Source organism: Cetorhinus maximus, chromosome 4 (assembly GCF_964194155.1).
Source record: "Cetorhinus maximus chromosome 4, sCetMax3.hap1.1, whole genome shotgun sequence".
Taxonomy (NCBI): Eukaryota; Metazoa; Chordata; class Chondrichthyes; order Lamniformes; family Cetorhinidae; genus Cetorhinus; species Cetorhinus maximus.
This window is the reverse complement of record NC_135882.1, coordinates 49,893,535-49,920,621: the sequence shown is the minus strand read 5'-3', so window position 1 is coordinate 49,920,621 and position 27,087 is coordinate 49,893,535. Positions and strand designations below refer to the sequence as shown.

Genomic DNA, 27,087 nt, shown 5'->3' with positions numbered 1-27,087 from the left:
GAGCTTTGCCCATGGCAACCAAATCAGTAGCTTTGCTGTTGGTTCAATATCCAGCTCCGCCATGACAGGCAGGCTTTCTATGGTGTCCCAGCTGACTAGTGAGACACAACATTCCCTCCCACCATCGAAGACAGCCCATAACACACATCCCTGTGCTGCTCGAGTTGGGCTTATCACTCATAGATGCTGTTTCCAGTGTTTTGGTAATGCTTTGCAGCAAAGCTGCAGTAGCTTCTCCCCTGTACAAGAACAAGGGCGATCTCAGCAGTTGCAACAACTATCAAGGCATATGCCTGCTGAGCATTGTGGGAAAAGTATTTTCCCATGTTGCCCTTGCCAGACTGCAGAGCTGAGCTGAATGCATCTACTTTGAATCCCAGTGTGGTTTCAGAACAGGATGGCCTACAATTGACATGACTTTCTTAGTCTGGCAGCTGCAAGAGAAATGCCATGAACAAAGGAGACCACTATATATTGCCTTCATTGATCTCGCCAAGGCATTCAACCATGTAAGCAGAGGTGGTCTATTTAAGATGCAGGAGAAAATTGGCTGCCCTCTGATGCTGCTCAATGGGATCTCCTCTTTCCATGACAACATGATGGTTAAGATCAGCTGTGACAGGGCGCCATCGGAACCCTTTGAGATCCGCAGTGGGATCAAACAGGGATATTCTTCTCTTTGCTGCCGTCATATGCCTTCAGGTCATCTACAGAGGGTGTCTACTTAACACACCAGAACTGATAGAAAGCTGTTCAGTCTTGTTTGCCTGAAATCCAAGACAACGGTGTGCCAAGCCCTCATCTGAGTTGCTCTACGCAAATGATGCTGCACTAGAATTCCATACTGAGAGACACCTTCAGTGGCAAATGGACAGAATCTTAGCTATCAACATCAGGACGACAAATTGACCAGGATATTTTCATACTACCATCCATCAACATTGACAACGTGACACTGGAGGTTGTTAATAGCTTCACATAGCTAGACTCCAAAATCACCAGCAATCTGTCACTGATGCTGAAATCAACACCTGTAGCTTTGCAATGCATCTGTTATGGCCAAGGTGAGTAAGAGAGTGCCGAACAACAGCAACCTGACTGAGAACACCAAACTGAGTTTACCAAGCTTGCATCCTCAGCAGATCCCTCTACAGTGGTGAGACCTGAACAATATATGCTAAGCAGGAGAAAAGGCTGAACAGTTTCCACTTTTGCTATCTCAGATGTACCCTCGGCAACTCTTGGCAGGATATGGTCACCAAATCAGAGGTCCTGGAGCATGCTAATTCCATCACCCATTGCTAAGCCAATGACTTCTGCACTGGCTCGTCGATGCTCATTGGATAGATGACGGCTGTATATCTAAAGACCAGCTGTAAGGTGAATTGACCACTGGGTCATGATCTCCTGGGCTTCCATACCTCTGCTACAAGGACACCTGCAAACAAGGTATGAAGATGGCAACATTGACACTGACAACAGGGAGACTGTCACTGTTGGCCGTGACCTCTGGAAGCTGACTGTTTGGAAGGGCAGTAGAAGAGGTGAGCAGAAACAAAAAGCTCAGCTGACTGAGAAGAGACTACAGAGAAAACAGAGACCAGCAAAATGCAACAGAGGCTGCCATACCACAGTTGGGCTCTTGAGCCACACCAGTTAATGCTTAACACAGACTTGGCCACCAAGGTGCAAACCATAATCTTACGAGATGGAGGGCAGCCACATGCACTATTCATAATTTCCTCTCGAGTTTCAGTGATGTTCTCTTTCATCTTTTGCTTTCTCATTATCATTTATGGAATCTCACTGAAACCGAAGTTTCCCTTCTTTCTGATTCTTCCAAATGGCCTCCTATATTTCAACTTCTACTCCAAAGGAAGTGCATTCAGTAAGGTTTGTTTTGATCCTCCTACTGATCAGCTTTGGTTCCCTTGATTCAGCTACCTTTGACCTCCTGTGCCATCCTTGGCAGCCATTTGAAATTAATGTTGGATCAATTTAATTTGCAAAAAGGGAACATGTCCCTGTTTTGGACTCGTTTGCAAAATCTAGGTGGAACATGCGCCTAGCATGTTCCGGTTAATTTTTCCCGTACTACAGCAGACCTTAAACAGATTGCTGGAGACCACTAAAGAAATGGTACAGAAAGTTTTTTTATGATGATAAATGTTAAAAATAGAAAATATTGGAAATACCCAGCAGCACTGGCAGCATCTGTGGTGATAGAAACAGAGTTAACATTTCAGGTCAATTACTTTGCATCAGTTTTTTGTACTTTTGGCACAATATAGAGGAGCAAGAGTGCTCCTCTCTACTCCAAGCACTTCTGTAGACTGCTACCAAGCTTATTTGGCCCCCCTGCTCTCTGTTTGGTACTCAGACCCCTCCCGCTCTCCGTCCGGGTACACAGACCCCCTTCCCCCGACTCTCCGTTCGGGTACGCAGAAAAAAACACAGACAAGACCAACAAATGAGAATCTTTTTAACTTTCCACGTGAAGTCGTTGTGAAAACTGACACTGTTTCGATGCACATAACAATGTCATATGTATACGTACTGCAAATTTAGACTAAGCTTTAGTTTTATTGAAAAATGGTTTGCATCTTAGTTTTGTGGTAAAAGGACAGCTGTATTATATAATACAATTCTCATTCATTTGTTTCAGACCCTGTCTGCTCTTGCCAAGCTGATGAAGGAGTGTTGGTACCAAAATCCCTCTGCACGGCTCACTGCGTTACGCATCAAAAAAACTTTGGGAAAAATAAGCAATTCATTAGAGAAAGTGAAAATGGACTGCTGAGCTGAAAATGAGAGCTAATTTTACCACTGTTCAACAAATATAACAATATAACAAGGATAGAATATGAAGCAGATTTCAAACTGCCCATTATTCTGTTTTTGCAGTCGATACTTGGACATTGTCGTGAAGTGGCAACAAGGACGCCATGGTTTGAAGTGGCAGATGGATCATTCTCTTTAACCAAACCAATCACTTAACCGTGGCTGTTCCTTTTGATACAAATTAAATCAGGCAGCAGCTTCATGTTCACTGGGTGCTTGCTGAATTTGAGTTCTATTTGGAAGGGGAAGTTTTGCACTAAATAATTTCTTGTTTTTATTTTTGCATTGCTGTACAATTATCAAGTAGATTGCAATAGCCCTGACCTGTGTATTGATCTTCAGCTTGTAAAATAGCATGCAGTTTTTCATCTGAAGAGGTAAAACTTAGTTGTTTTGTTACAGGCGTACTTGAACCATCCAATGGTTATTTTATTTGAATATAAGATATAAAAGCGGTCCTATCTTTTATGTGAAAGGAGCACACATTCACCAACTAGTAATGGTGGTGCCTTGGCATTTATGAGTTACAGTTAATTGTTTAAGATTCAGTTCAACAAACGAACTAAGGAGTGCTTTCCACAGTAGTATGTGTATCTGTTTAAAACTAATGTTTGTTCAGATTGTATGCTTTGACTTTGTTGTTGTACCCAAGGTTTAAAATTATTTTTTATATAATATTTTATCATGGTAGGAAGTAACATCCTTGTCATTTTGATTTGCTATTTGGAACTTGAATGTTTCTAGGGAAAAAGCATAGGAAACAAAAGAACAAAGACTTAAGTTAATCTGTGATTATACTTATAGCTAACTACAGTTGAAAAAATATACAGTTTCTCTTAATGTGCAAGTGCCCAGCTATTTAATTTCATCCTCATCAAAACACTATTCCATGATTAGTGTTCTCTTGAAAAGTTGATCGTGCTAGATAGAAGAAATAACAGAATTACTTATTACTATCATGTACGAGAAGTCAGAACACGAAATGGACTCTCACGAGAGCATTGTACAGGAAGAGAATAACAAAACCAACACTAATTATTTGAGTGTAATCTCATTGAAAAATCCGGAAATTAGTCACAAAAATAGTTAAAATACGATCTCCATTGAAGAGAATTGTTTCCCTGAAATACTGTATCACTAACCATATGTGAGTCTTTAATGTAAATGTATGCAGCCTGCTTTGTTGCCTTTTGTTATTGTATGTTTTAATTTGTGCAATGGGCCTCACAGAGCACTCAATTTATTCTGTAGTTTTAAACAAAAGGGCTTACTGGGCTATTTTATAAGTGAAAGTATGATGCATTTATAGACAAAAGATTTTAATCATTTCATTTAGGACATCTGATCAGCTTTACCATTTTGTGAATTATGCAACAAATAGCTATACCATTCTTACACTGTAACACTTCCCAGTATTCGAGTCTTTTCAGTTTTTGAAACAGCAATAATTGAATATTAAAACTTAGTATTCCTGCGATTGTTTACGTACAGAAAAAGCGTTATCTTAACCTATAACAGCAGTGATGCAATTAAAGTCTCTCGCTACACTCATAACCTGGTTGCAGTGTCTATTTAACAGTAATTCTTTAAGAATGAGCAATATTAAAGCTACTGTCTCACTTACATTTTTAGCAGTATTGCATTATATGATGCGACAACTATGGTTTAAGTTTCAGTGTTCATATGTAGAAAAAAATATTGTTTTAGCCTTAATTCTTAGAAAACTGGTGCAATTTTTCACTGAAAAAATACATCAATGTCAAAAGTTTTCATTTAAATTCAGAAAAAACTAATAAAGGGATGTCCTATGTGTTCTTCACTTTAGCCTTTGGTTACATTATTCAGCATCAGATGCCTCGTGAAATCATTTAGCAGTTTAATGAAGTTTGCTTCATGATGCTGGTAGGTTCAGTTTGAGACTAAACGCATTTAGAAAGCTACATCATTAACAGCCATTCTGGAAATCCTGTTGAGAAACAAAACAGATACAAGTAACAGAAGTGCAAACCGTATCTATCAATCCCAGCTAAAATAGAACCCATTATCTGGCACAAACTTTAAGATTACTTACATGGTAACCTAGTCAACAGCAGTCGACGTGGACTTTGAATGTAAGGATTGTGCCTAACTTTCCTGACATCTCAACTAGACATGGCGTAGATCTCCAAAAATGATTTTTCACAGACTGCTACGTTATGTTTAAAGTCGTGGAGTCTTGGGTAAAACGTTAGGGTAGGAAGAGACAGGCAATGGAGGAGTTACATCAAGTAATGGAACGGGCAAAGTGCTGAATGAAGTGCCTCAATGTTGAGTGTTTCTCAGATAAAAGCAAAAAACTGCGGATGCTGGAAATCCAAAACAAAAATAAAAATACCTGGAAAAACTCAGCAGGTCTGGCAGCATCTGCGGAGAGGAACACAGTTAACGTTTTGAGTCCGTATGACTCTTCAACAGAACTAAGTAAAAATAGAAAAGAGGTGAAATATAAGCTGGTTTAAGGTGGGGGTGGGACAGGTAGAGCTGGATAGAGGGGCAGTGATAGGTGGAGATAACCAAAAGATGTCATAGACAAAAGGACAAAGAGGTGTTGAAGGTGGTGATATTATCTAAGGAATGTGCTAATTAAGGGTAGAAAGCAGGACAAGCAAGATACAGATAGCCCTAGTGGGGGTGGGGTGGGGGGAAGGGAAGGGATCAAAATAGGCTAAAAGGTAGAGATAAAACAATGGATGGAAATACATTTAAAAATAATGGAAATAGGTAGGAAAAGAAAAATCTATATAAATTATTGGGAAAAAAAGCAGGGGATCGGAAAGGGGGTGGGGATGGAGGAGAGAGTTCATGATCTAAAAGTGTTGGAACTCAATATTCAGTCCAGAAGGCTGTAAGGTGCCTAGTCGGAAGATGAGGTGTTGTTCCTCCAGTTTGCGTTGAGCTTCACTGGAACAATGCGGCAGGCCAAGGATGGACATGTGGGCATGAGAGCAGGGTGGAGCGTTGAAATGACAAGCGACAGGGAGGTCTGGGTCATGCTTGCGAACAGACCGAAGGTGTTCTGCAAAGCGGTCACCCAGTCAGCGTTTGGTCTCTCCAATGTAGAGGAAACTGCATTGCGAGCAACGAATGCAGTAGACCTAATTGAGGGAAGTGCAAGTGAAATGCTGCTTCACTTGAAAGGAGTGTTTGGGCCCTTGGACGGTGAGGAGAGGGGAAGTAAAGGGGCAGGTGTTGCACGTCCTGCGGTTGCATGGGAAGGTGCCGTGGGAGGGGGTTGAGGTGTAGGAGGTGATGGAGGAGTGGACCAGGGTGTCAAGGAGGGAACGATCCCTGCGGAATGCTGCCGGGGGGGGCGAAGGGAAGATGTGTTTGGTGGTGGCATCATGCTGGAGTTGGCGGAAATGGCGGAGGATGATCCTTTGAATGCGGAGGCTGGTGGGGTGATAAGTGAGGATAAGGGGCACCCTATCATGGTTCTGGGAGGGAGAGGAAGGTGTGAGGGCGGATGTGCGGGAGATGGGCAGGACACAGTTGAGGGTCCTGTCAACCACAGAAGGTTGTAAACCTCGGTTAAGGAAGAAGGAAGACATGTCAGAGGAACTGTTTTTGAAAGTGGCATCATCAGAACAGACGTGACGGAAGCGAAGGAACTGAAAGAATGGGATGGAGTCCTTACAGGAAGCGGGGTGTGAGGAGCTGTAGTCGAGGTAGCTGTGGGAGTTGGTAGGCTTGTAATGAATATTGGTGGACAGTCTATCACCAGTACATGTTTCTCATGTATGTTAACAACTTGGATTTAAGAGTCTCAATACAAGCTTATCTAATTTACAGACAATACTAAACTAGAATGCCTGAATCTGAGGAGGCAGCCTGAGAATTAGAAAATTAATTGAGTAAAATGTATAAACAATGTATTGGCAGATGGAATATAATGTGGGCAAGTGTGAAGTGCTACATATTGGAGAGGGAAAAATAGGTGATACACTGAATGCCATGAATGCTGTTGAAACAGGTAAATGTTGCGTTAAGGAGTATTTAGTAGACCTCACAGTCAACATGTCCAACCGAAACAGAGTAATAATTTTATTTTCATGGAAAGCTTTTTACCTTATCTCTCATTGAGTTCTTTGTCTACGGCTCTCTGGATATTAATTGGACTGCCCACATCGGTGAAGTCCTACATGATGTCAGCTTTGTTTTGATTAACATAAACATCTGTTGTTTGGTGGATTCATGTCATCATATTTTTTGTTTTCTTGGTGTTTATGGTGAGTCCTACTCTGTCAGCTTGATTGCTGATTGAGATCTGAGAATTCCAGATGCTGTGTTAGGACAGAGTATGGTGATAGTGACTAGTTCCATGAGCTATCTGGGGTCAGGCAAGGTTGTATCCTTTCCCCTCTTTTTGTTGTCGCCATTGACTAGAGGATAATCTTGGATTGAAATGGATCAATGATGGTCAATTTACCGATTTGGACTTTGCTGATGACATAACTGCCCTATAGCATAAGAGGGTTACAGCAGTTTAATCCACAAAGGCAACACAGCAAAATGACTGTGGTAGAATGGGCTCTAGACATGGGTGCTAGATGACATCTTTAAGGATCATCAAATTTCATTAGAAATTCTTGAGTCCTATTCCCAGTATGATACCTAACAGTCCAGCTGAGGTGCTATCTATTGCCAAAGTTTGACTGAAGAGGATACCAATATTTTGTCTGGGTTAATAGAGCTCATTCTTTGTGAATTTTCTTCTTAAGACGTTGACTCCTTGTTAGGGCATGATTAAATGGATGCTGGCTGTCCTCCATCAAGCAGACTTAAAGGTGAGTTCTGACAGGTAAATAGACCATTAGTGTTATTAGATCTAAGCCTGATCCTATTCTTAATTTGCCATCCACACACATGCACTTGACAGCCAAGGGGATAGTGGTGCAGCAGGAATTGGAACTGTAGTGAGCTTTTCTCCTCCCTAATCTTGGGCATTTAAACCAAATATAATGTCCTTGCCATTGCCCCAATGGCGACCTAACTCAGTACAGATGGGGACTTAAACCTCAAATTTTTTGGTCTCCAAATTTCAGCTATCAATGGTGCCTTTTTTACACAGTGGACTGCATGGGGCATGCTGGAATGGATGCCTGCATCCCTTTCTTTTACCCTACAATTACTACAATTAATGGCAGAACTAACAGCTAGATATTCAAGTATAACAATACCTTCTGTTAATTTAACAACTGGTAAGCAGTCTTCCTAATGCAAGTGGCACTGTGGCATAACCCAAGCAATCTGATTTTGGTAGTATTGGTTGAGGGTGTAATGTTGTCAGGGTACTGGGAGAACTACTCTGCTTTTCCTTGAATACTGTCATATATAGTCATTGATGCCGACCGATCTGCCGATGCAGATTCAAGAGTAGCAGGAACCACAAATAAACCTCCCATTAAAGTATTTGGCTCAGTGGTAGCATTCAGAAGATTGTTCCTTCAAGCTCCACTATAGAAATTTGAATGGATAATCTAATCTGATCTTCCTGAATACTGACATTCCTGACCACCAGAGGAACTGACTTGAGATGAGATGTTAAACCGAGGCCCCATCGAGCCTCAGATGGATGTTAAAAATTCCCATGACACTATTCAAGGAAAAGTGTTAGGAAGACTGCTTACCAGGTGTTAAATGAATAGAAGGTATTGTCATACTTGAGTGTCTAGCTGTTAGTTCTGCCACTAAATGATGAGGCAGGAATTAGAAGCCTTTAAATTTGTTTAAAGTTCTAGATTTACAGTACAACTGTTACTTTCTCCTTTCAAGGAAATATGTCAAAGCTCATAATCTATATGTTAAACTGTTCTTTTATTTATGAAATTATTTTCTTGCATTTGCTACTAACTACATGAGCTAAGCTGTCTTTCTGTGGAGATTTCAATCAGTTTGACTTAGCCTCAGTCAAATCACTCTTCTCTTCATTCCACAAAATAGCAGAGGCTTATTACTGCTTGTTATATCCATAACTGAACCAATCACAAAGTCTCTCTACTCTATTAAGGCTGTTATCATGGAAACATTGAAATTCCTGTTCAACAATGAAGAAATGGCATTCACCACTGACCTTGAAAAAAGCTATCATCAAAGATCCATCAATCTCTTTCCTTTCTCAACATCAATTTGAATCCGCTGTTTAGTTGTGGGAGTGGGGAGGGTCCCCAAGGGCCCAGCAGAGCGATGGCATAAAAAACAGTAGCAGCCGGTCACATAAAAGTATTCTCACAGACAGCAAACCAGGAAGTAAAAACTATTGAATTCCTTCACTTAATGTTAAAATTTGCAGATAGAAAAATAAATGATTGGAACATCCACATAGGATTAAGTTAGAAGCTGTTTGGCATAATTGTGACAGTATGCTGTGAAAATCCCAGTTGCGCCTCATTCAACAAGGGTTTTTTTTGAGTTTTTACAGTGACAAGAGTGAAAGTTCTGGTCAATTCAGAGATTTCCCAATAATTGCATTCTGGGGATGTCTCAACATAGCAACCTCTGGAGGAGCATAGAATCACTGACAGAAAACATATAGATTTCTGTGTTTAATTGCTCATGAACAAACCTCATAAGTTACTTTAAGTTCAAAGTAAATATGACAAATGCTGACAGTTTTGCCATCATCACTACTGCAAAATCTGAGCCAATACTGACAAACTTTGCAACATGGTTTGAGGTAAGATGAGAGAAGTTACTTTTGAAACTGTTCCTTTCATTTAAACACAATAGAGAGCTACTGGACAAAAACAAAACAAATTGCTTCATTTCAGTCATGGAGGCCACATTTCTGCTGAAAATTCATGCGGTAGGCAGTCCTTTATTTCTCTCTTACTTGCTCCTTTTATTCCCATGGGGAAACCCACTATTGCACAAAATAGAAGTGCTGCAGTGTTCGATTATGAAGCCACCCAAGTACTGGACTGGGGGAGAAAGTATTTTTTTTAAATGCCAAGCACACTCATAAAGCAGTGAGTCTAATTTTAGGCTTCAAATCATCTTCAAGTGGTGCAATCCATAGCAATGCTGGCTATTACTTTGGCAGGCTCATGACTATTATTCCATCACAAGCTCCAGGAAAATATTTTTTGGATATCACTTAGCAGCCACTGAACTTGTCATTGTTTCCACATCATTCACATCCCTCCACCATCGACGCACAGTAGTAGCAGTGTGTACCATCTACAAGATGCACTGCAGGAACTCACCAAGGCTCCTTAGACAGCACCTTCCAAACCCATGACCACTACCACCTAGAAGGACAAGGGCAGCATATAGATGGGAACACCACCACCTGGAAGTTCCCCTCCAAGTCACTCATCGTCCTGACTTGGAAATATATTGCCGTTCCTTCACTGTCGCTGGGTCAAAATCCTGGAACTCCCTAACAGCACAGTTGGTGTACCTATACTACATGGACTACAGCGGTTCAAGACGGCAGATCACCACCACCTCAAGGGCAACTAGGGATGGGCAATAAATGCTGGCCCAGCCAGCAAAGCCCATATCCTGTGAATGAGTTAAAAAAAAATTGTGCAAGGTAGGGCAATTAGTTTGATATTTGCTTAATAAGGATTATATCAGGTAGGTTTTCCAGGTGCCTTTAGACTACAAAGCTATGCCCCTGCTGTACAATCCTGCTGCCAATCTCAACCGGCCATACTGACCAATGTCACCAGCAACATCCTGCCAGGCTACGACTAGGCCTTGAGAGACATCTCCTTGAATGCCCTGCTGTTTTTGATGAAATCAACCATTTAATCCTCCATAAACATCTCTCCACCATATTGCACTTCCTTGTTATTACGCTTTCATTGTACCACTCCTACCAAGTCCATCTTACCAGTGCCCCACTCATCTTTTATATGCATCACCTGGGAAGCATGAAGTCAGCTTTCACTGCACATGCTGATAACACGTGGTTCTGGCTCTTCTGTTAACCGTAGGTTTGCTGCCACTCTCTCCATATCCAGTAGAATTTCTGGATGCAGCAAAACTTCCAGCTAAAGGAGAGCCATCTTCATATTGCTGACCTCATTCTTTGGCTGAGGTTAAAAATTTCCCCCTCTACATGTAGATTTTAGCACAAATTTTCACACAATGATGTGAGAGAATGCGGTCCATAAGCTGGTGGAGTGGTGTGGGAAACGTGGCGTGCATCAGAAATTGAATTAATTAGAGGAAGCAAAAAGTAATTGTGGATGGAGCAGTTTGAGGATGGTGAGGGGGGATTAGTGTGGACTTATTATTGGTTATGTAATGGTTTAGTGATGAAGTTAGGATTTGAAATGGTCTCTACGTTCTAATGACTGGAAAGAGGAAGCTGAAGATAACATGAACCAAGTGAAACAAAGCAGGAGATTTGTATGGATTAGGGGAATGGGCTGACAAGTGGCAGATGTTGTTTGATGGAAATTTAGGAAAGGGAATAGGAGAAGGATACAACACATCTGGGATACTGATGAATATATCATTGAACTGACCAGCACGGTATGTGACAGTGGTAAAGAAGATAAAGAGGATCTTAGTTTATATTAATAATAAACTTACAGGATGGGCATATAATTGGTAAATGAATTTCAATATAGATGGATAAGCGTGAGATATTACATTTGGTAAGAAAAATAAGGAGATCATATATTACTTCAAAAATAAGCATCTACATGGGGTCAAGAAGCAAAGGATCTGGGAGTACAAATACATAATTCACTAAAACTAGCAAAATAGGTCAATCAGGCTATTGAAAAAAGCAACCCAAACAGTAGGGTTTATTTAGAGGGATAGAATTGAAAAGTAGAAAAGATGTTCTAAACTTATATCGACCCATGACTAAGCCACACTTGGAGTGCTGTGAGCAGTTTTGATAACCATATTATAAAAAGGATATAGAAGCACAAAAGATTTACAAGGATGATGCCAAAACTGGACATTATACCTAACAATAAATAATTCTATTTTCTGTCAAAAAGAGAAGTTTAAGGGGTGAGGTCTTTAAAATTGTGAAAAGTTTTGATGGAGCAGACACTCGAGGGGAGAACAAAACTAGAGCCCATCAATTTAAGATTAATCATTTGTGGATGAGTGCTTTGCCCAAATGCAGGTCCTTGGTGTCAGCTGTGTCTCAGTTGGCAGCACTCAATTGCAAAGTTCCAGGTTCCAGTCCCACTGCAGGGTGTGAGCACAAAAGTCAAGGCAGATCATTGGCTTGTTGTCTGCTGATATTTCATTCTGAGCTGTTTGTTTAGCAGTTGTCAGTGGTGGTTTGCCATTGCCTTCAGAATCAGGGTAAGGAAGCAGGTCCCAAGTCCACCTCAGCTGGAATGGAAATCAAACCCATGCTGATGGTGTTATTCTGAACCATGCGCTAGCCATCTAGCCAACTGAGCTAACAGCCCCCACCTCTTCCCTGCACTCTCCCCTTCCTCCACCACCAGCAATAGAAGATAGTCACCATGAAATAAAATAGAAAATGTAGAAGAAACTTCTTCATCCGGAGAGTGGTAAGAATGTGAAATACACTGCCACAGGGTGTGGATGAGGCAAATAGTATAGATGCATTTAAGGCAAATGTGGGCAAACTACGGTGTGTAGCTGCAGCCCCAGTGAACGCAGTGTGCATCCAGTACAGTCCATAACTTCTCCTGCTTGATCGACATCAGGAACAGTGAAAATAAAAGGCTGTGTTTGTTGCCAGTGTCATCTATGCACAGTTCTAGTATTTTACTCCATTACATCATTGCAGGCAACAGATTAGGCAGCGGCCATAAATAAACAAGAAGCAGCATGGTGGTGCTTTTACTCGGTTTATTTAAGGAAATGAAGGTCAGGATGCTGGAATGTTCTGCCTCTCTCTTCATCCTCTTTGTGGAGAGGTCTCCGCCTCCCTCCCTCTCACCCTCCAATCCTGGGCCCGCCTTCAGCACCACCATCCCAGAGTGAGGTTCACCTGAGAGCCTCAAACTAACCTGTTAAGGGGGGTAGTGGAGGGGGGGTGAGGAAGGCTGTACTACACCCATAAACACATCCCCAGCCATACGTCCCCTGAATCCCAATGAGGCCGCCCGCCTCAGTGCTTTTTCAAAAAAGTATCTTGGTTCAGGACAACCTAATGACTGAGGCCGAACTTGGGTTCCGCTCCCGCCTCCCCACCCATTAGCTCCCCCCGCCAAACCCCCTGCTCAGCCTGCCCTTTGGTCATTGTGTCTGTCAATCAAACCATCGCCATAGTATGCAGCTGCCACGTTAAAGGCGTGAACGCACATGGAAAAGCAGTCAGAAGCAGTGAGCACAAGCTAAGTGTACATGTAAGATTACTTATTAGAGTACTGTAGTTTTCTTTTATTCATTCATGAGATGTGGGCATCACTGGCTAGGCCAGCATTTATTGCCCATCTCTAATTGCCCTTGAGGAGGTGGTAGTGAGCTGCTGCCTTGAACCGCTGCAGTTCTTGATTTGCTTTTTGGTTTTGCACGTATTTAAACTGTAATTTCAAAACTTCAGCTTATTTTACACTTGGGTTTGAACACTGCTTATGAAAAGCCACGTGAACTCTCATATAGTTTTGATTCCCTATTTTTTCATTCCCTCACTGAAGGCACTGTTTCCTGCTGAGGTCTGGTGCCATGGGTGCTGGCAGTCCGGATTTGAATCTGCATTGGTAATACACTGAAGAGTGCCTTCATCCACTAGAATGGTTATATGTCTAAAACCTGTTAAATAACCTTGCATCTGTGTGTACATCCTGTCAACTTTTTAAGTTCTAAATTCCTATAGCCACATTTACAATGGTACCAAGGATGCGGAACTTCAGTCAAGTGGGGAGATGAGAAAATTCGCTGTTCTCATTAAAGCAGAGAAAGTTAAGGGTCACTCTGATAGAGGTGTCCAAAATTATGAAGGATATTGATCAAATAAAAAAGGGGAAACTATTTCTGGTAGCAGAAGAGCCGATAACCAAAGGACATAGAATTAAGGTACTTAGCAAAAGAACCAGAGGCTAGCAGATTTGTAGATCCAGCAAAAACTTGATCTACAATTCTGCTGGCGGACAAGGGATTGAAATATTGAAGTATAGATACTGCTGGCTGCAACGAGTCCCAAGATATGTATGGCTGAAGGTCTCCATTAGCAATCCCATTTAACACTTTGAGATATACAACTCAGTGATTAGTTTGTTTATGCACTTCTGAAAATTAGAGTTGAAAAAGTATCTTCTGTTTCTGCCAGAGGTACAGCTATGGTTTACATATTTAAAAGAAGGGTAATGAATTTAATAGAAAGTCAGCAGTACGTGGTTTTAAGTTATGGTTTTGTGTTTTGATAAAATTGAAAATGAGGAACTTGTTCCCTAACAGATGAGGAACTAATTATAGATTCACTTGGTAACAGCTCTTTTAAAATGTGCTGTTAGATTTTTAAGTCCCAGCTCTAGGAATTAGAGGCAGAGAGGATATAGATCATTGTACTCCCCACAAGATGTGGTGACTGCCTCCGAGATGCCTTTCCTTCTCTCCACGTTTTCTGGTTATCCCTTGATGGTTCTTGCAACTCCGATATTGTTGCACAGCAAAGTGGTATTTATATTGGCAAGACAAATATAAAATACTGCAGATACTGGAAATCTGAAATAAAAACAGAAAATGCTGGAAGTATTCAACAGGTCAGGCAGCATGTGTGGAGAGAGAGAGAAGGGTGACACCGGACTTTGATGCCATTGTAAAGATTATTCACATTAAGCCAAGAGGGCATGAAAAAGCAGCCTGGTTTGGTTTTGTTATTGTATATAATGCATCACTATGATGGTATTATTATCAGAATATTATTATAATAAAGAATTTGTGTTTATTTGTACCAAAATTTATCTTTATTATAATTGTTCATTTCTTGAATGTTTAAGACCAGCCCCCTCCATACAATTTCCATACTCAGATGTGACCTTTCTGGCCAAAGGGTTTGGCCACCCTGATTTAAGGGAAAGTTAGATAAGCATATGAGGGAGAAGATAATAGAGCGTCTTGCTGATGGAGTTCAATGAGGAAGGAAGGGAAGAGGCTTGAATGGAGCATAAACATTGGCATGGAATGGTTGTGCCAAATGGCCCATTTCTGTGCTGTATGTCCCATGTCATTCTATGGTAAATGCATGGAGAGTAAAAGCCAGGGACAATGGTGAGCTACATAGAATGAGGTTTGGCCCCAGCTGAAGAACATGTTTAATTCCAATCTGCATACTAATAGTACCCTGTCTTTTGGAGAGGTACAAAGGAAGAAAACTAAATTAATGCTGGGATTTAGGCAGCAGTAGTGAGCAAGGAAGCTGGGAATGTAACCCTGTTTTGGGTACCCTATCTTAAGAAGAATCTTAGCTCATAGAAAGGGAGATTTACTAAGATGATACCAAGGATGGAAGGCTTTAGTCATGCAAAGAGATGAGGGAAACTGTGGACTCTTCACTAGAACAAAGAAGAGAGGTGATCTGATAGATGAGGTTCTAAATTATGAGGGTTTGTGGTAAAGTAAATGGGGATGTGATCTCCACCAGTCAATAAGTCAGTAACTAAAATAACTAATATACAGACAGGCAAAGAACATTTGGCTCATCAATCCTTCCCCATACTCATCGTGCTTGGAGCATCATGACTGGACCAAAACCCCCACTCCACAGTCATGTAATATTCTGGGAATGGCAGAATCCAGGGTCAGCAACAATAATTTACATTTGTACAGTGCCTTTAATGTGACAAAACCATCCCAAGATGCTTCACAGGAGAATTATAAAACAAAATAAGATACCTAACGTTATAGGGAGGTATTAGGTCAGATAACAAAAAACTTGGTCAAAGATGTAGATTTGAAGAAGGAAGTGAGGTAGAGGGTCGGTGAAGTATATGAAGGGAATTTTAGAGCATAGGACTAGGCAGCTGAAGGTACAGCACCAATGGCAGAGCGATTAAATTTGGCAATTCTCAGGTGGCCAGAATTAGATGAGCTCAGATATCTCGGAGGGTTACAGGGCTTGAGGAGATTATAGAGGTAGACAGGAATGAGACCATGGAAGAATTTGAAAACAAGGATGAGAATTTTATAATCAAGATGTTACTTGACTAGGAGCTAATGTGGATTAGCGAGTACAGGGGTGATAGGTGAACATGACTTGGGCAACCTCAGTAAAGACAGGGGCAGCAGAGTTTTGGATAACCTCAAGTTTATGGTAGAATGTGGGAGAGCAGCCAGGAGTGCATTGGGATAGTCAAGTCCCGAGGTAACAAAGGCATGAATGAAAGTTTCAGCAGCAAGTGAGATGAGACGGGTAAAGTCAGGCAATTTTACAGGAGCTGTGTATAGGTGGACTTAATAATGGCACAAATATGTGGTCAGAAGCTCATCTCAGAGTCAATATGACACCAAGGTTGCAACAAGACTGGTTTAGTCTCTGACTGTTGCTGGCAAGAAATACAGAATTGGTGCAAGAGACTGGAGTTGCTAGTGGGAACTGAAACCAACAGCTTTTCAATATTTAATTAGAGAAAATGTCTGCTCACCCCGAACTGGATGTCAGATAAGCAATCTCATCATTTAGCAATAGTGGAGGAGTTGAGAGAGGTGGTGCTGAGGTAGAGCTGGGTGTTGTCAGCGCACATGTGGAAACTAATGCTGTGCTTTTTGATGATGTCACTGAGTGACAGCTTTTGATGAGGGGGCCAAGGTTAGACCCTTGGGGGACACCAGAGACAACATTGTAGGACCAGGAAGAGAAACCATTGCAAGTGATTTACGGGCTATGATTAAATAGATAAGAATGGAACCAGGTGAAACAGTCCCATCCAGCTGGATAATAGTGGAGCAATATTGGACAAGGTTGGTGTTGTCAGCTGGACCAAAGGCTGCAGACAGGCTGAGAAGGACAGGGAGGAATAGTTTTTGTCACAGTCAAATAGGATATCAATTGTGACTTTAGTAAGGGTCATTTTGGTACTGTGGCAGGGCCATAAACTGGATTGGAGTGGTTCAAACATGGAGTTCCGGAAAAGCTGGGCACAGATTTAGGAGGTGACAACACATTTAAGGACTTTGGAGAGGAAAAGAAGGTTGGCGATGGAATGGTAGTTTGCAAAGGTGGTGGAGTCAGGGATTGTATTTTGAGGACAGGGATGATGACAGATTTGAAGGATAGAGGGAAAGCACCTGAAGAGAGAGAACTGTTAACAATATCGACTACAAACGAAACCAGGACCAGATGATCAGCAGTTTAGCGAGAATAGGATCGAGGTAGCGGAGCTTGGAGAGGGCGTGAGGGGATATAGGAAAGTAGAGAAAGATGTGAGTACAGGGCTAGGGCTAGGGCAGGGGGAGCTTTAGAGGAAGTTGGGCCCAGTGGGATAATAGAAGGGGGGGAATGGACAAAGCAGCTGATCGGATGGTCTCAGACTCAGTGATAACACTTTTTGTTGAAGGTGGGGGTGGAGGGGACAGGAGAGAGGGATTTAAGAAGGCTGTTTGCAGTAGAGAAAAGAAGCTGGGGGTTATCTTTGCATTCCACGATGATCTGGTGGTGGATGGCTAAACCAGTTGCCCACCGTATCCTATCAAGTCTGCTCCTTTGGACTTGAGAGAGCAGAGATAAGGGCTGCACTGGGGGAATGGCCAGGGTGAGAGAGAGAGCAATGGTTTTCTTCCTGACTAGGATATCAACGGTGAGGATGCAGTTGAGTAAATCAGTAGCTGAAGAAATATTGTGCCCAATGAGGGACCAATGGACCAAAGGCTAGACTGCTGGGATTTTGAAAGTGCAGCTTTTTTCTAGGGGCAGATACAGAAAGAGGTAGAGTTGGGGGGCGAATGAGGGATGTGGATGGAGAATGATACAAACCAGTTATCAAAAATGCCTTGGGCTTGACAGAATGGGACTAGCAAGTCCACGTGAGATGGCAAGGTTAAAGGGGTGGTAGTGAAAATATGTTGGGGAGTTTACATGGAGGGAGAGATTTCAGAAGGGTAAGAGGGCAGTGAACCCAGTGGAGAGAGACCACGATGAGGCTGAAATCACCAAGGATGAGAGTCATTGGGTGTAGAGGCTGAGGGAGGAAAGCAGTGAAGATGTCTCAATGATAAAATTTTTATCGTATGTGGGAGTGCAGTAGAGAACTATGATTTTAAATGAGAGGTGAGAGGGGTGGAACATGGTGAGATGCTCAAAGGGGGAGAGTGTGCCAGAAGAGTAGGGGCTCAGCCTGAGGTGTGGTAAGCAGCACACTGCCACTGTGACAATCTTGACAAGATATGATGGAACATATAGCCAGCTGTGGAGGCTGAGACTCATCATACACCTGACCTGGAAATGTTTGATGCAGAATGATAAAAATAGCAAACTGCTCCATTTCTCGGTGGAATTAAGACATTCAAAAAAAATTCCTCTCCCGCTCCCTCAGGCGTGCCAACTCAGTCCAGGAGATAACATTGACCATGCCTACATTACTTTTTTAAACCACTCAGAGAATTTTTATTTTCTTATTTCCATTGAAGCCAATAACGGGCCCATAACAGCAGCCAATCCACCACCACCATTTTACTTCCCAACAGTGAAAATTAAATTCTACCCCAGAATATCTTGCTTGAAAGAGTAACAAAAGCAGAATTCATAATAGATTTTAAAAAGGAAGTTGCTTTATATCTGTTAAAAGTGCAGGGGAGGGTGTCTAAATGAATTGTCCTTTCAGAGAGCTGGAACAGATGGATAAGCTGAATTCTTGGTCAACACAGAATATTTACAGAATCTGCTGAGGTAAGGAAAACATTAACTTTATTGGAACATCTCTTACTATGTTTTCCTTGCCACGAGGTCTACGAGAGAGAGCAAGATCATGCAATGCCTCATTAGCATATCACAGCATTGGAATTAACCCCTTATACAATGACCTCCATTTGTCCTGATTCGATGATTTTGCAGAGTGACTGGTCAAAATTGAAATGAAATTACCTTGGCAACCAAAACTTGCTTCCCATCTGCACATTCAGTTTAAATATTGCTCCATCCATTCTTAGAGCAAGGTCAGGTGCCATTGTTATCAGCTGTTTCACTTGTATGGAAGTCGACATTACTGACTCATACATTGTGATGTTCACTGGCTGCGGATCTGTCCTGTTTGTGACAGAACTCCTGTACTGATCTACTCATGGTGAGTTCAGTTATGCAAACAGTTCCTACTATGCAATTATCTCTAGTTTTGAGATGCTAATTCTTGCCACTCAATTTGGAGAAATAAATATTACAGAATCAAAACCAACCAGACTTAGCAATGAGAGAATTGGTTTAAATAGTTAACACAATGCCCTTTCACCTCTGGGGACTGAATACAATTCCAGCAGAGCCTGATTGGCTGTAATCCTCTCCTTTGACGACTGTGACTATGTGATAACTTTGGTAAGCATTATCCCCAGTCCTATCACTGCACAAAATTCATCGTTAATTGGAACAAAGTTGGTGATTTCATTCAGAGACTTGACAGAGATAACTTGAGAAAATAATGTCTTTGTAAGAGGGGGTTTGAGTTGGGATGGTGGTGTAGTGGTAATGTTACTGGACATGTAATCCAGAAGCCCTGCAGGCTAATGCTCTGGCGACATGGGTTCAAATCCCATTGTGGCAGCTCTTAGCTGCCTTCTGAAATGGCCTAGCAAGCCGTTCAGTTGTACCAAACGGCCATCAAAAAGGAAGAAAACTGGAGAGACCACCCGGCATCAATCTAGGCACCGGAAATGACAATGGCACACCCTGCCCAGTTGACCCTGCAAAAAGTTCCTTACTAACATTTCACTAACACCTGGGACACAGACTAATCAAGCAATAGCCTGACATTGTCACACTCACTGAATCATACCTTACAGCCAATGTCCCAGACTCCTCCATCACCATCCCAGGACAGACCCAGCAGAGATGGTGGCAGCAAAGCGATATATAGTCAGGAGGGAGTTGCGCTGGGAGTTCTCAATAATGACTCTGAACTCCACAAAGTCTCATGGGTTCAGGTCCAGCCTCAGGGAAGGAAACCTCCTGCTGATTACCACACACTGCTCTCCCTCAATTGATGAATCAGTTCTCCTCCATGTTGAACCTCACTTGGAAGAAGCACTGAAGGTGGCAAGGGTCAGGGACTTCAATGTCCATCACCAAGAGAGACTCGGTAGCACCAAACCACCATCCAAAAGGAACAAAACTGAATGGACCACCCGGCATCAATCTAGGCACTGTGGTGGGCTAGTCCTGAAAGACATAACTGCCAGACTGGGCCTGTGGCAGGTTGTGAGGGAACCAACAAGAGGCAGATACCAACAGGACCACGCCTTCACTAATCTACCTATCACAGATGCATCTGTCCATTATAGTATTGGTAAGAGTGACCATCACACAGTCCTGTGGAGACTAAGTCCTGCCTTCATGCTGAGGATACCCTCCATCGTGTTATGTGGCACTACCACTGCACTAAATGGGGGATTCAAAACAAATCTAGTGGCAGAAAATGGGTATCTGTGTGCATCTCTGAGCCATCAGCAGCAGAATTTTATTCAACCATAATCTGTAATCTCATGACCTAACATATCCCTCACTCTAACATTACAAGGTGGGGATCAACTTGGAGCAGCACCAGGCATACCAATGAGTGGCAACCTGGTAAGGCTACAACACAGGACTGCATGCATGCCAAATAGTGGCAGGAGCATGCGACAGACAGAGCTAAGCAATCCCACAGCAGGATCAGATCAAAGTTCTGCAGTCCTGCCACATCCAGACATGAATGGTGGTGGAGAATTAAACAACTCACTGGAGGAGGAGGCTCCACAAATATCTCCATCCTCAATGATGGGGGAGCCCAGCACATCAGCATTTTCAACCATCTTAAGCCAGAATTGCTAGGTGGATGACCCATCTCGGCCTCCTCCTGAAGTCTCCAGCGTCACAAACGTGGATCTTTGGCCAAATCAATTCACTTCACATGATACCAAGAAACAGCTGAAGGCAACTGGATACTGCAAAGCCCTGACCCAAGCAGTAATATTGAAGACTTATGCTCCAGAACTATATGTGCCCTGCCAAGTTGTTCCAGTACAACTACAACACTAGCATCTGCCCAACAATGTGTAAAAATTGTCCAGGTATGTCCTGTCCACAGAGGGCAGGATGAGTCCAATCCTACCAATTACCGCCACATCAATCTACTCTTGATCATAGGCAAAGTGATGGAAGGTGTCGTCGACAGATCTATCTAACAGCACTTACTCAGCAATAACCTGCTCACTGACGCTCAGTTTGGGTTCCACCAGGGTCACTCAGCCCCTGACCTCATTACAGCCTTGGTTCAAACATGGACAAAAGAGCTGAGCTGCTGAGGTGAGGTGAGAGTGACCGCCCTTAACATCAAGGCCACATTTGACCAAGTGTGGCATCAAGGAGCCCCAGCAAAACTGCAGTCAATGGGAATTAGAGGGAAAATTCTCTGCTGGTTGGAGTCATACCTAACACAAAGGTTGTGGTTGTTGGAGGCCAATCATCACAGTACCAGGACAGAAGTTCCTCAGGGTAGTGTCCTAGGCCCAACCATCTTCAGCTGCTTCATCAATGACCTTCCTTCCATCATAAGGTCAGTAGTGGGAATGGTTGCACAACGTCCAGCATTCGTGAATCAAAATGCAGCAAGACCTGGATAACGTTCAAGCTTGGGCTGTGAAGTAACATTTGTGCAACACAAGTGCTAGGTAATGACCCTCTCCAACAAGAGAAAATCTAACTACCTCCCCTTAACACTCAATGGTATTACTATTGTTGAATCCACTATCAAAATCCTGGTGGTTACATTTATCAGAACTGAACTAGACTATAAATAGCAGTCAGAGGCTGGGAATCCTGTAGCGAGTAACTCACTCCCTGACTCCCCAAAGGCTGTCCACCATTTACAAGGCACAAGTCAAGAGTGCAATGGAATATTCTCCGCTTGCCTGGATGAGGGCAGCTCCAGCAACACTCAAGGAGCTCGACACCATCCAGAACAAAACATCCTCTTGATTGGCACTCCATGCACTGCCTTAAAAACCTTTACTCCCTCCACCACCGGTGCACAGTGGCTGCACTGTGTACCACCTAAGATAGATACTGTGATATTTTAACGGGGATTAATGAAAAAGCAATAACATTGGTGACCCATTTTCATTTTCTTCCTGGGGGGGGAGGTGTTGCAAAAGTCTAATTCATGGTTTATATGTTTTAGAATATAAGTTATAAGTAGAAAAATGGGGGCATCTGATTGAGAAACTGATAAGCAACCCTGAAGTAAACAAGCTTGGAATTAATTGCAGTTAAAAGCTAGCTTGTGTTTATCTGACCTTGGAAGCTCCAATTGTCCCAGAAGCCAGAGCCTTTTGGAGGAGAATGTTCCAGATTTCCACTACCATTTGTGTGAAGAAATGCTTCCTGATTTCAGGCCTGAATTACCTGGCTGGAATATCAAAATTATGCCCCCTTATTCTGGGTTATCCCACCAGAGGAAATATTTACTCTATATATACAATATTGAATGGCTTTAAAATTTTAAACACCTTTCTCTATAGTTCTGTATCTGGCTTGACTTCAAAAATATATCCTGTTTTTGCTTAAAAGATGCAATGATCTCTGTCTCAACCACTCTTATGGAAAATTATTTCATGTTCCAATAACCCTCTGCATGAAGACATTTTTTCCGAACCTTTCCCCTTGCAATCTTAGATTTTATCACAGATTTTAAATTGATAAATCTTGGTTACTATCCTCTTAAAGACTAAAGAAACAGTCTTTCTCTCTTTACCCTATCACAACCATGATTAATTTTAAAAACCTCTATTTAATCTCCTGTTAAGCATTGCTCCAGTGGAATGACCAGAATCACTGCATGGTACGCATAACAACTAATGGAAACTCTACATTGATAAAGAAAACCCATAACACATTTTGCCCTCTATTACACCCATGCAATGTAGAATATATTGACTGTCTGGAAACATGTGTTGAGACTGTTGCTGCATACATGAAATCGGCAAACCCAATAGTCAGACTCTGGTTTGCCACAGCAGTTTGGATAATCTGTAGAATGATCAAATGATTCCAATATCATCTATTCCCTCGTGGGCATTATCAAAACCGGCAGAAAAAATTAACCCATGACACAAAAGATGCAAATCCCTATCTGACAACTGCAGTAGTTTAGTGGTATTGCCATTGGAGTACAAATCCAGAGAATACTGGTTCAAATTACATGGCAGCTTGAGAATTTAATTCAGTTTAAAAATGAAACCTAGCAGTAAAAAAAAATCAATAAGTGGTCATGAAGCAACAGATTGTCATAAAGGCCTAATGTTCTTTAGGGCATGAAAACTGCTCTCCTTAATCAAATCTGGCCGGTATGTGATTCCAATCCTGCACGAACAGGTTTCACTCTTTAAAGTGGCCTAGCCAAGACACTCAGTTGTTATTTCAAGTATAAGGTCGTCAGTCTTCTGCAGTGTGTACTCAGTGAGAGGTGTTTATTGAACTGATCTTAAGATGTCTGCCTCCAGAGGCAGCCTCATGGTATAGTCACATGACTATGGAAAGCCTGAGGTGACAAGCAGACTGGTTACATTTCAAAACCCAAACATCCCCCCTTTTATATTGAACTAAAGATACAAACATCCCCCTTTTCTTGGTGAACAAAAGACACATTTACATACACGATCCTGTTACCCGCTACACACCCACTGCTCTCATGCAGTAACAGCTGTTTGTTTTACTAGTCAGTCACTTAATGGTCCATGTGCACATTGCCATTGGCTGTATGTCAGGGTGATGTTCCTTGTCCAGAGAGTGTTGTTCCTGTGGTCCTTGTTGCCTTGGTGTAAAGAAAATATAATTTTTCATATTTTACTGTGGGATACTGTGAAGCAGGCTTGTGGGGGCTGTGTGCATGTTTCGTGTATGTGTGTGAGACTAATTTAATTAAACTGAAACAGTCAGACTGCAAGGTTTAAATCATCAAAGGGTTAGGTGTAAAAGCGGGTATTTTGAAGTGGAAATGGGCAGGCTAAGATGGGATACAAGTAAATACAACATGAATGGGAATTTGCAATAGGAGATAAATGAGGAGCTGAATTTTTAGCTGTTGAATTTCAAAGAGAGAAAAAAGGAAGTTTTACGACTAGCAGAGATTATAAATGAATAAAGCAAAGTTATTAAGTTTATGTTTCCCAAAAGTAATGGCCATAAAGACAACATGAAAGATTTTTATATTCTGGGAAAGGTAACTTCCAAATAAAGTTAAGAACAATGGGTTTAAAGATGAAAGACAAAAAAAAATTAAGAAAGGATTGAAAGCTGTACAGGCGTGGCCAAGTGAGATCTTGAAGAGTGCGCTGTGCGAAGGTAGACCTGTGAAGGAAGCAGCCTTTAGCCACCCCAGAGGAATGTCTGGCTGTTCCAGAAAACAAGGTTTTGTTACAAGCATTAGATTTCCATTGTTGAGTGAAAGGAAGAAATAAGCCCTATGAAATACCACCCCTATAACAACAGTGGGTGCTTTGCAGTAATATTACTGGATGTTTTATAGATTAAGAATCTATAGGGACTGTTGCCTGGAAAAGGGTGGGTTCTAGCCAAGTAGACATCTTTTGGAAAATGTTGTAAGACTAAATTTAACTCTGTAACTGTAATCTTATGTCTTTAAGTTTTCTTTTCTTTTGTTAATAAATGTTTTAATTCAATATTTAAAATCTCCAAAACTGATAGCGGAATCTTTATTTCTGACTTCAGCACACATACCTTTCCATCATAAAAATATGAACTGCAAATCATTGTGATAGCTTGGCCAAGTTTCCCTTTGGGATTTGGTCAGCCCGGCAATTACCACCTGCCATATCATAACACTTGGTGACTGTTGTTGTTCCATTGCAGTTGTTGGGGACTCTGGGATTGATGGTAGTTCTGTACTCAGTGTAGATGGTGAGATCTCTTCTCCCCGACTGCCTAGTTGCTGTGAAGGAGCAGCTTTGCTTGTTGTGCATATATGCCTGCTGTTTCACTTGTATATCTGGTTGAGTTTCTTCAACTCCCACTTTGAGTTGCCAACTATGGAATTGTGGGTCATTCTTTCCTCCTGGTACCTTTGTGTTGTCCCTAAAGTTTGTTTGGTCAGATCTCGTGCAGCTTGGTTCATTGAAGACTTCAGTTTATCGTGGGATTTTAAAGGTATATACTTAGATGGAATCTTGCTCTTCAACTCTTCCAGTTCAACTCTGAGGTGAACATTTTCCTGTGGAACATTTACCTTCTGCTCGTGCATTTCATTGTACTGATGTGGTCAACAACCATCTGCTTGTTTACTTGAATATTGTCTCCCTCGCTCTGTGGTCTCTGTCTCCCACTCTCTGGAGTATTTTGTTTCCCACTCTCTGGGGTCTTTTTCTGCCCTTTTCCAGGGGTCTGTTGTTGCTCTTTCTGTATTGGCATGTTCAAGGTTACCAGCCCAAGCTTTAGACTTGCTCCAGCTGAGATGAGTAGCTGTCAGCCTAATTTGTCCTCCCGGTTTGAGTATTGTGCCAACATATAGCCTCAATCTTTACTTTCGAGGGCTTAATTTTCAGATCACATGTTGATCTACTTTGCACAGGTCTGTGAAGGTCATGATGTTGCATGACACATGAGTGTATCTCTGACACTTCTTGTTCGCTTGATACTCTCCTTCTGTGGTCATCATTCTAACAGTCACAAACCATTTATCACCTATAGACTTGACTGAACCAACCTACTGTATCGTGGATAATTCTTTATCAGACTCATCTGCTGAAATCTCTCCATTGGCCATCTGGATGAGCTTGTTTCTCTTTTTGCTGGCCAAGCACTTGTGTGCAAAATGATTTTGCTTCTTGCAGTTAAAACACTGCTTTCCCTGTGCTGGGCAATCCTTCTTTTCCTGTGCATGCTGCCCTCCACAGTATTTGCATCCTACCCCTTTTCTACGATTGCTCAGCTCTTGTGGTTTGGACTGTCTCTCAGCATAATGTATCGCTTGGTCTGCTCTTACATACATGTGCTCTGGCTGACATTTCACAGCTTCTGCATTTCGATACACGCCACTTTCTTTAGTGTCAGTTTCTCATCTTTTAGTAGCCTTGCTCCCATCAAGGGGTCTCTCACATCCCTGATCAATCTATCTTTAATCAGTTCATCTTTTAGCTGTCCAAATTCATATGATTCTGCCAGCTGCATTACTGCCATCATGTATCGTTCAATGGTTTCACTCTGAACTCTCACATTGAAGACATAACATTCACATGTAACATTTACTCAGGGTTCAAAATATGCATTCAAGGCTTTCAAAACCTCTGATCTTTTTTCTTTCCTCGTCTGTTAGACTCAGAGTGGTATACACTTTGTAGCAGTCCTTCCTCAGCAGTGTTATCAGTGGGCCTACTCTTATTGGTTCAGGCTTGTTCATTAAGTCTGTTGCTAACTCATAGTTTTGCCATTGTGAGTGGAAAAAACTGCCAGTTTTGCCATGCATCATTTTTCAATTGGACTGGAGATGGGATCGGAAAAATTACTGCAGCCATTGTTTACTCTTTTAGTATTTTTTACTTGCCGCCGCTGTCTGTTTCCTTTGTCCTTTTTCTCTGCAGCCAGTAATTCTGTACACCATGTTTCAAGCAATCGTCTTCAGTGTGTACTCAGTGAAATGTATTTATTGGACTGGCCTTAAGATGTCGGTCCCCAGAGGCAGCCTCATGGTATAGTCACATGACTACGGAAAGCCTGACATGACAATCAGGCTGGTTAAATACTTGTAGCAAGCCGCTATCACATGCGTGATATCATCAGTGACTCAATAAGATGGATGGGAAAAAATACTGACCTTGTCAGCAATATCTACTGCCTGAGAATGAACTTTAAACTGAAAGTATTGGCTTTAAATTTTAAAAATTGGGAAAACACACCTGATAAATTCTAAATGAACACTATACTGAAACTTTACAGCATTTGACAGCTCTTCAAAAATGCTGCGGAATACTTGGAATGTCCTGAGATTAAAAAAGGCACTATACAAACGAAAGCAACTGCAGTACAATAGATCAACATACCATATAGAGAACTACTAATTTGAGAGAAAGCCTGTCTCTGGACATCGAGTTGCTGCTGTTGTCCTATCTTCATATTCTTCC

The 27,087-nt window shown here is 41.9% G+C and overlaps 1 protein-coding gene across 3 annotated transcripts in view; it reads left to right on the top strand.

Moving 5' to 3' along the window:
* The window catches only part of acvr1l (activin A receptor, type 1 like), a 69,368-nt gene extending 64,708 nt beyond the window's left edge, over positions 1–4,660 (top strand). For all 3 annotated transcript variants that reach the window (XM_078540147.1, XM_078540146.1, XM_078540148.1), the window contains one exon: positions 2,666–4,660. In XM_078540147.1, coding sequence (XP_078396273.1) covers positions 2,666–2,800 — 135 coding nt within the window. In that variant the 3' untranslated portion in view covers positions 2,801–4,660. The remainder of the gene's footprint in view (positions 1–2,665) is intronic.
* Positions 4,661–27,087: the final 22,427 nt, after the last annotated feature.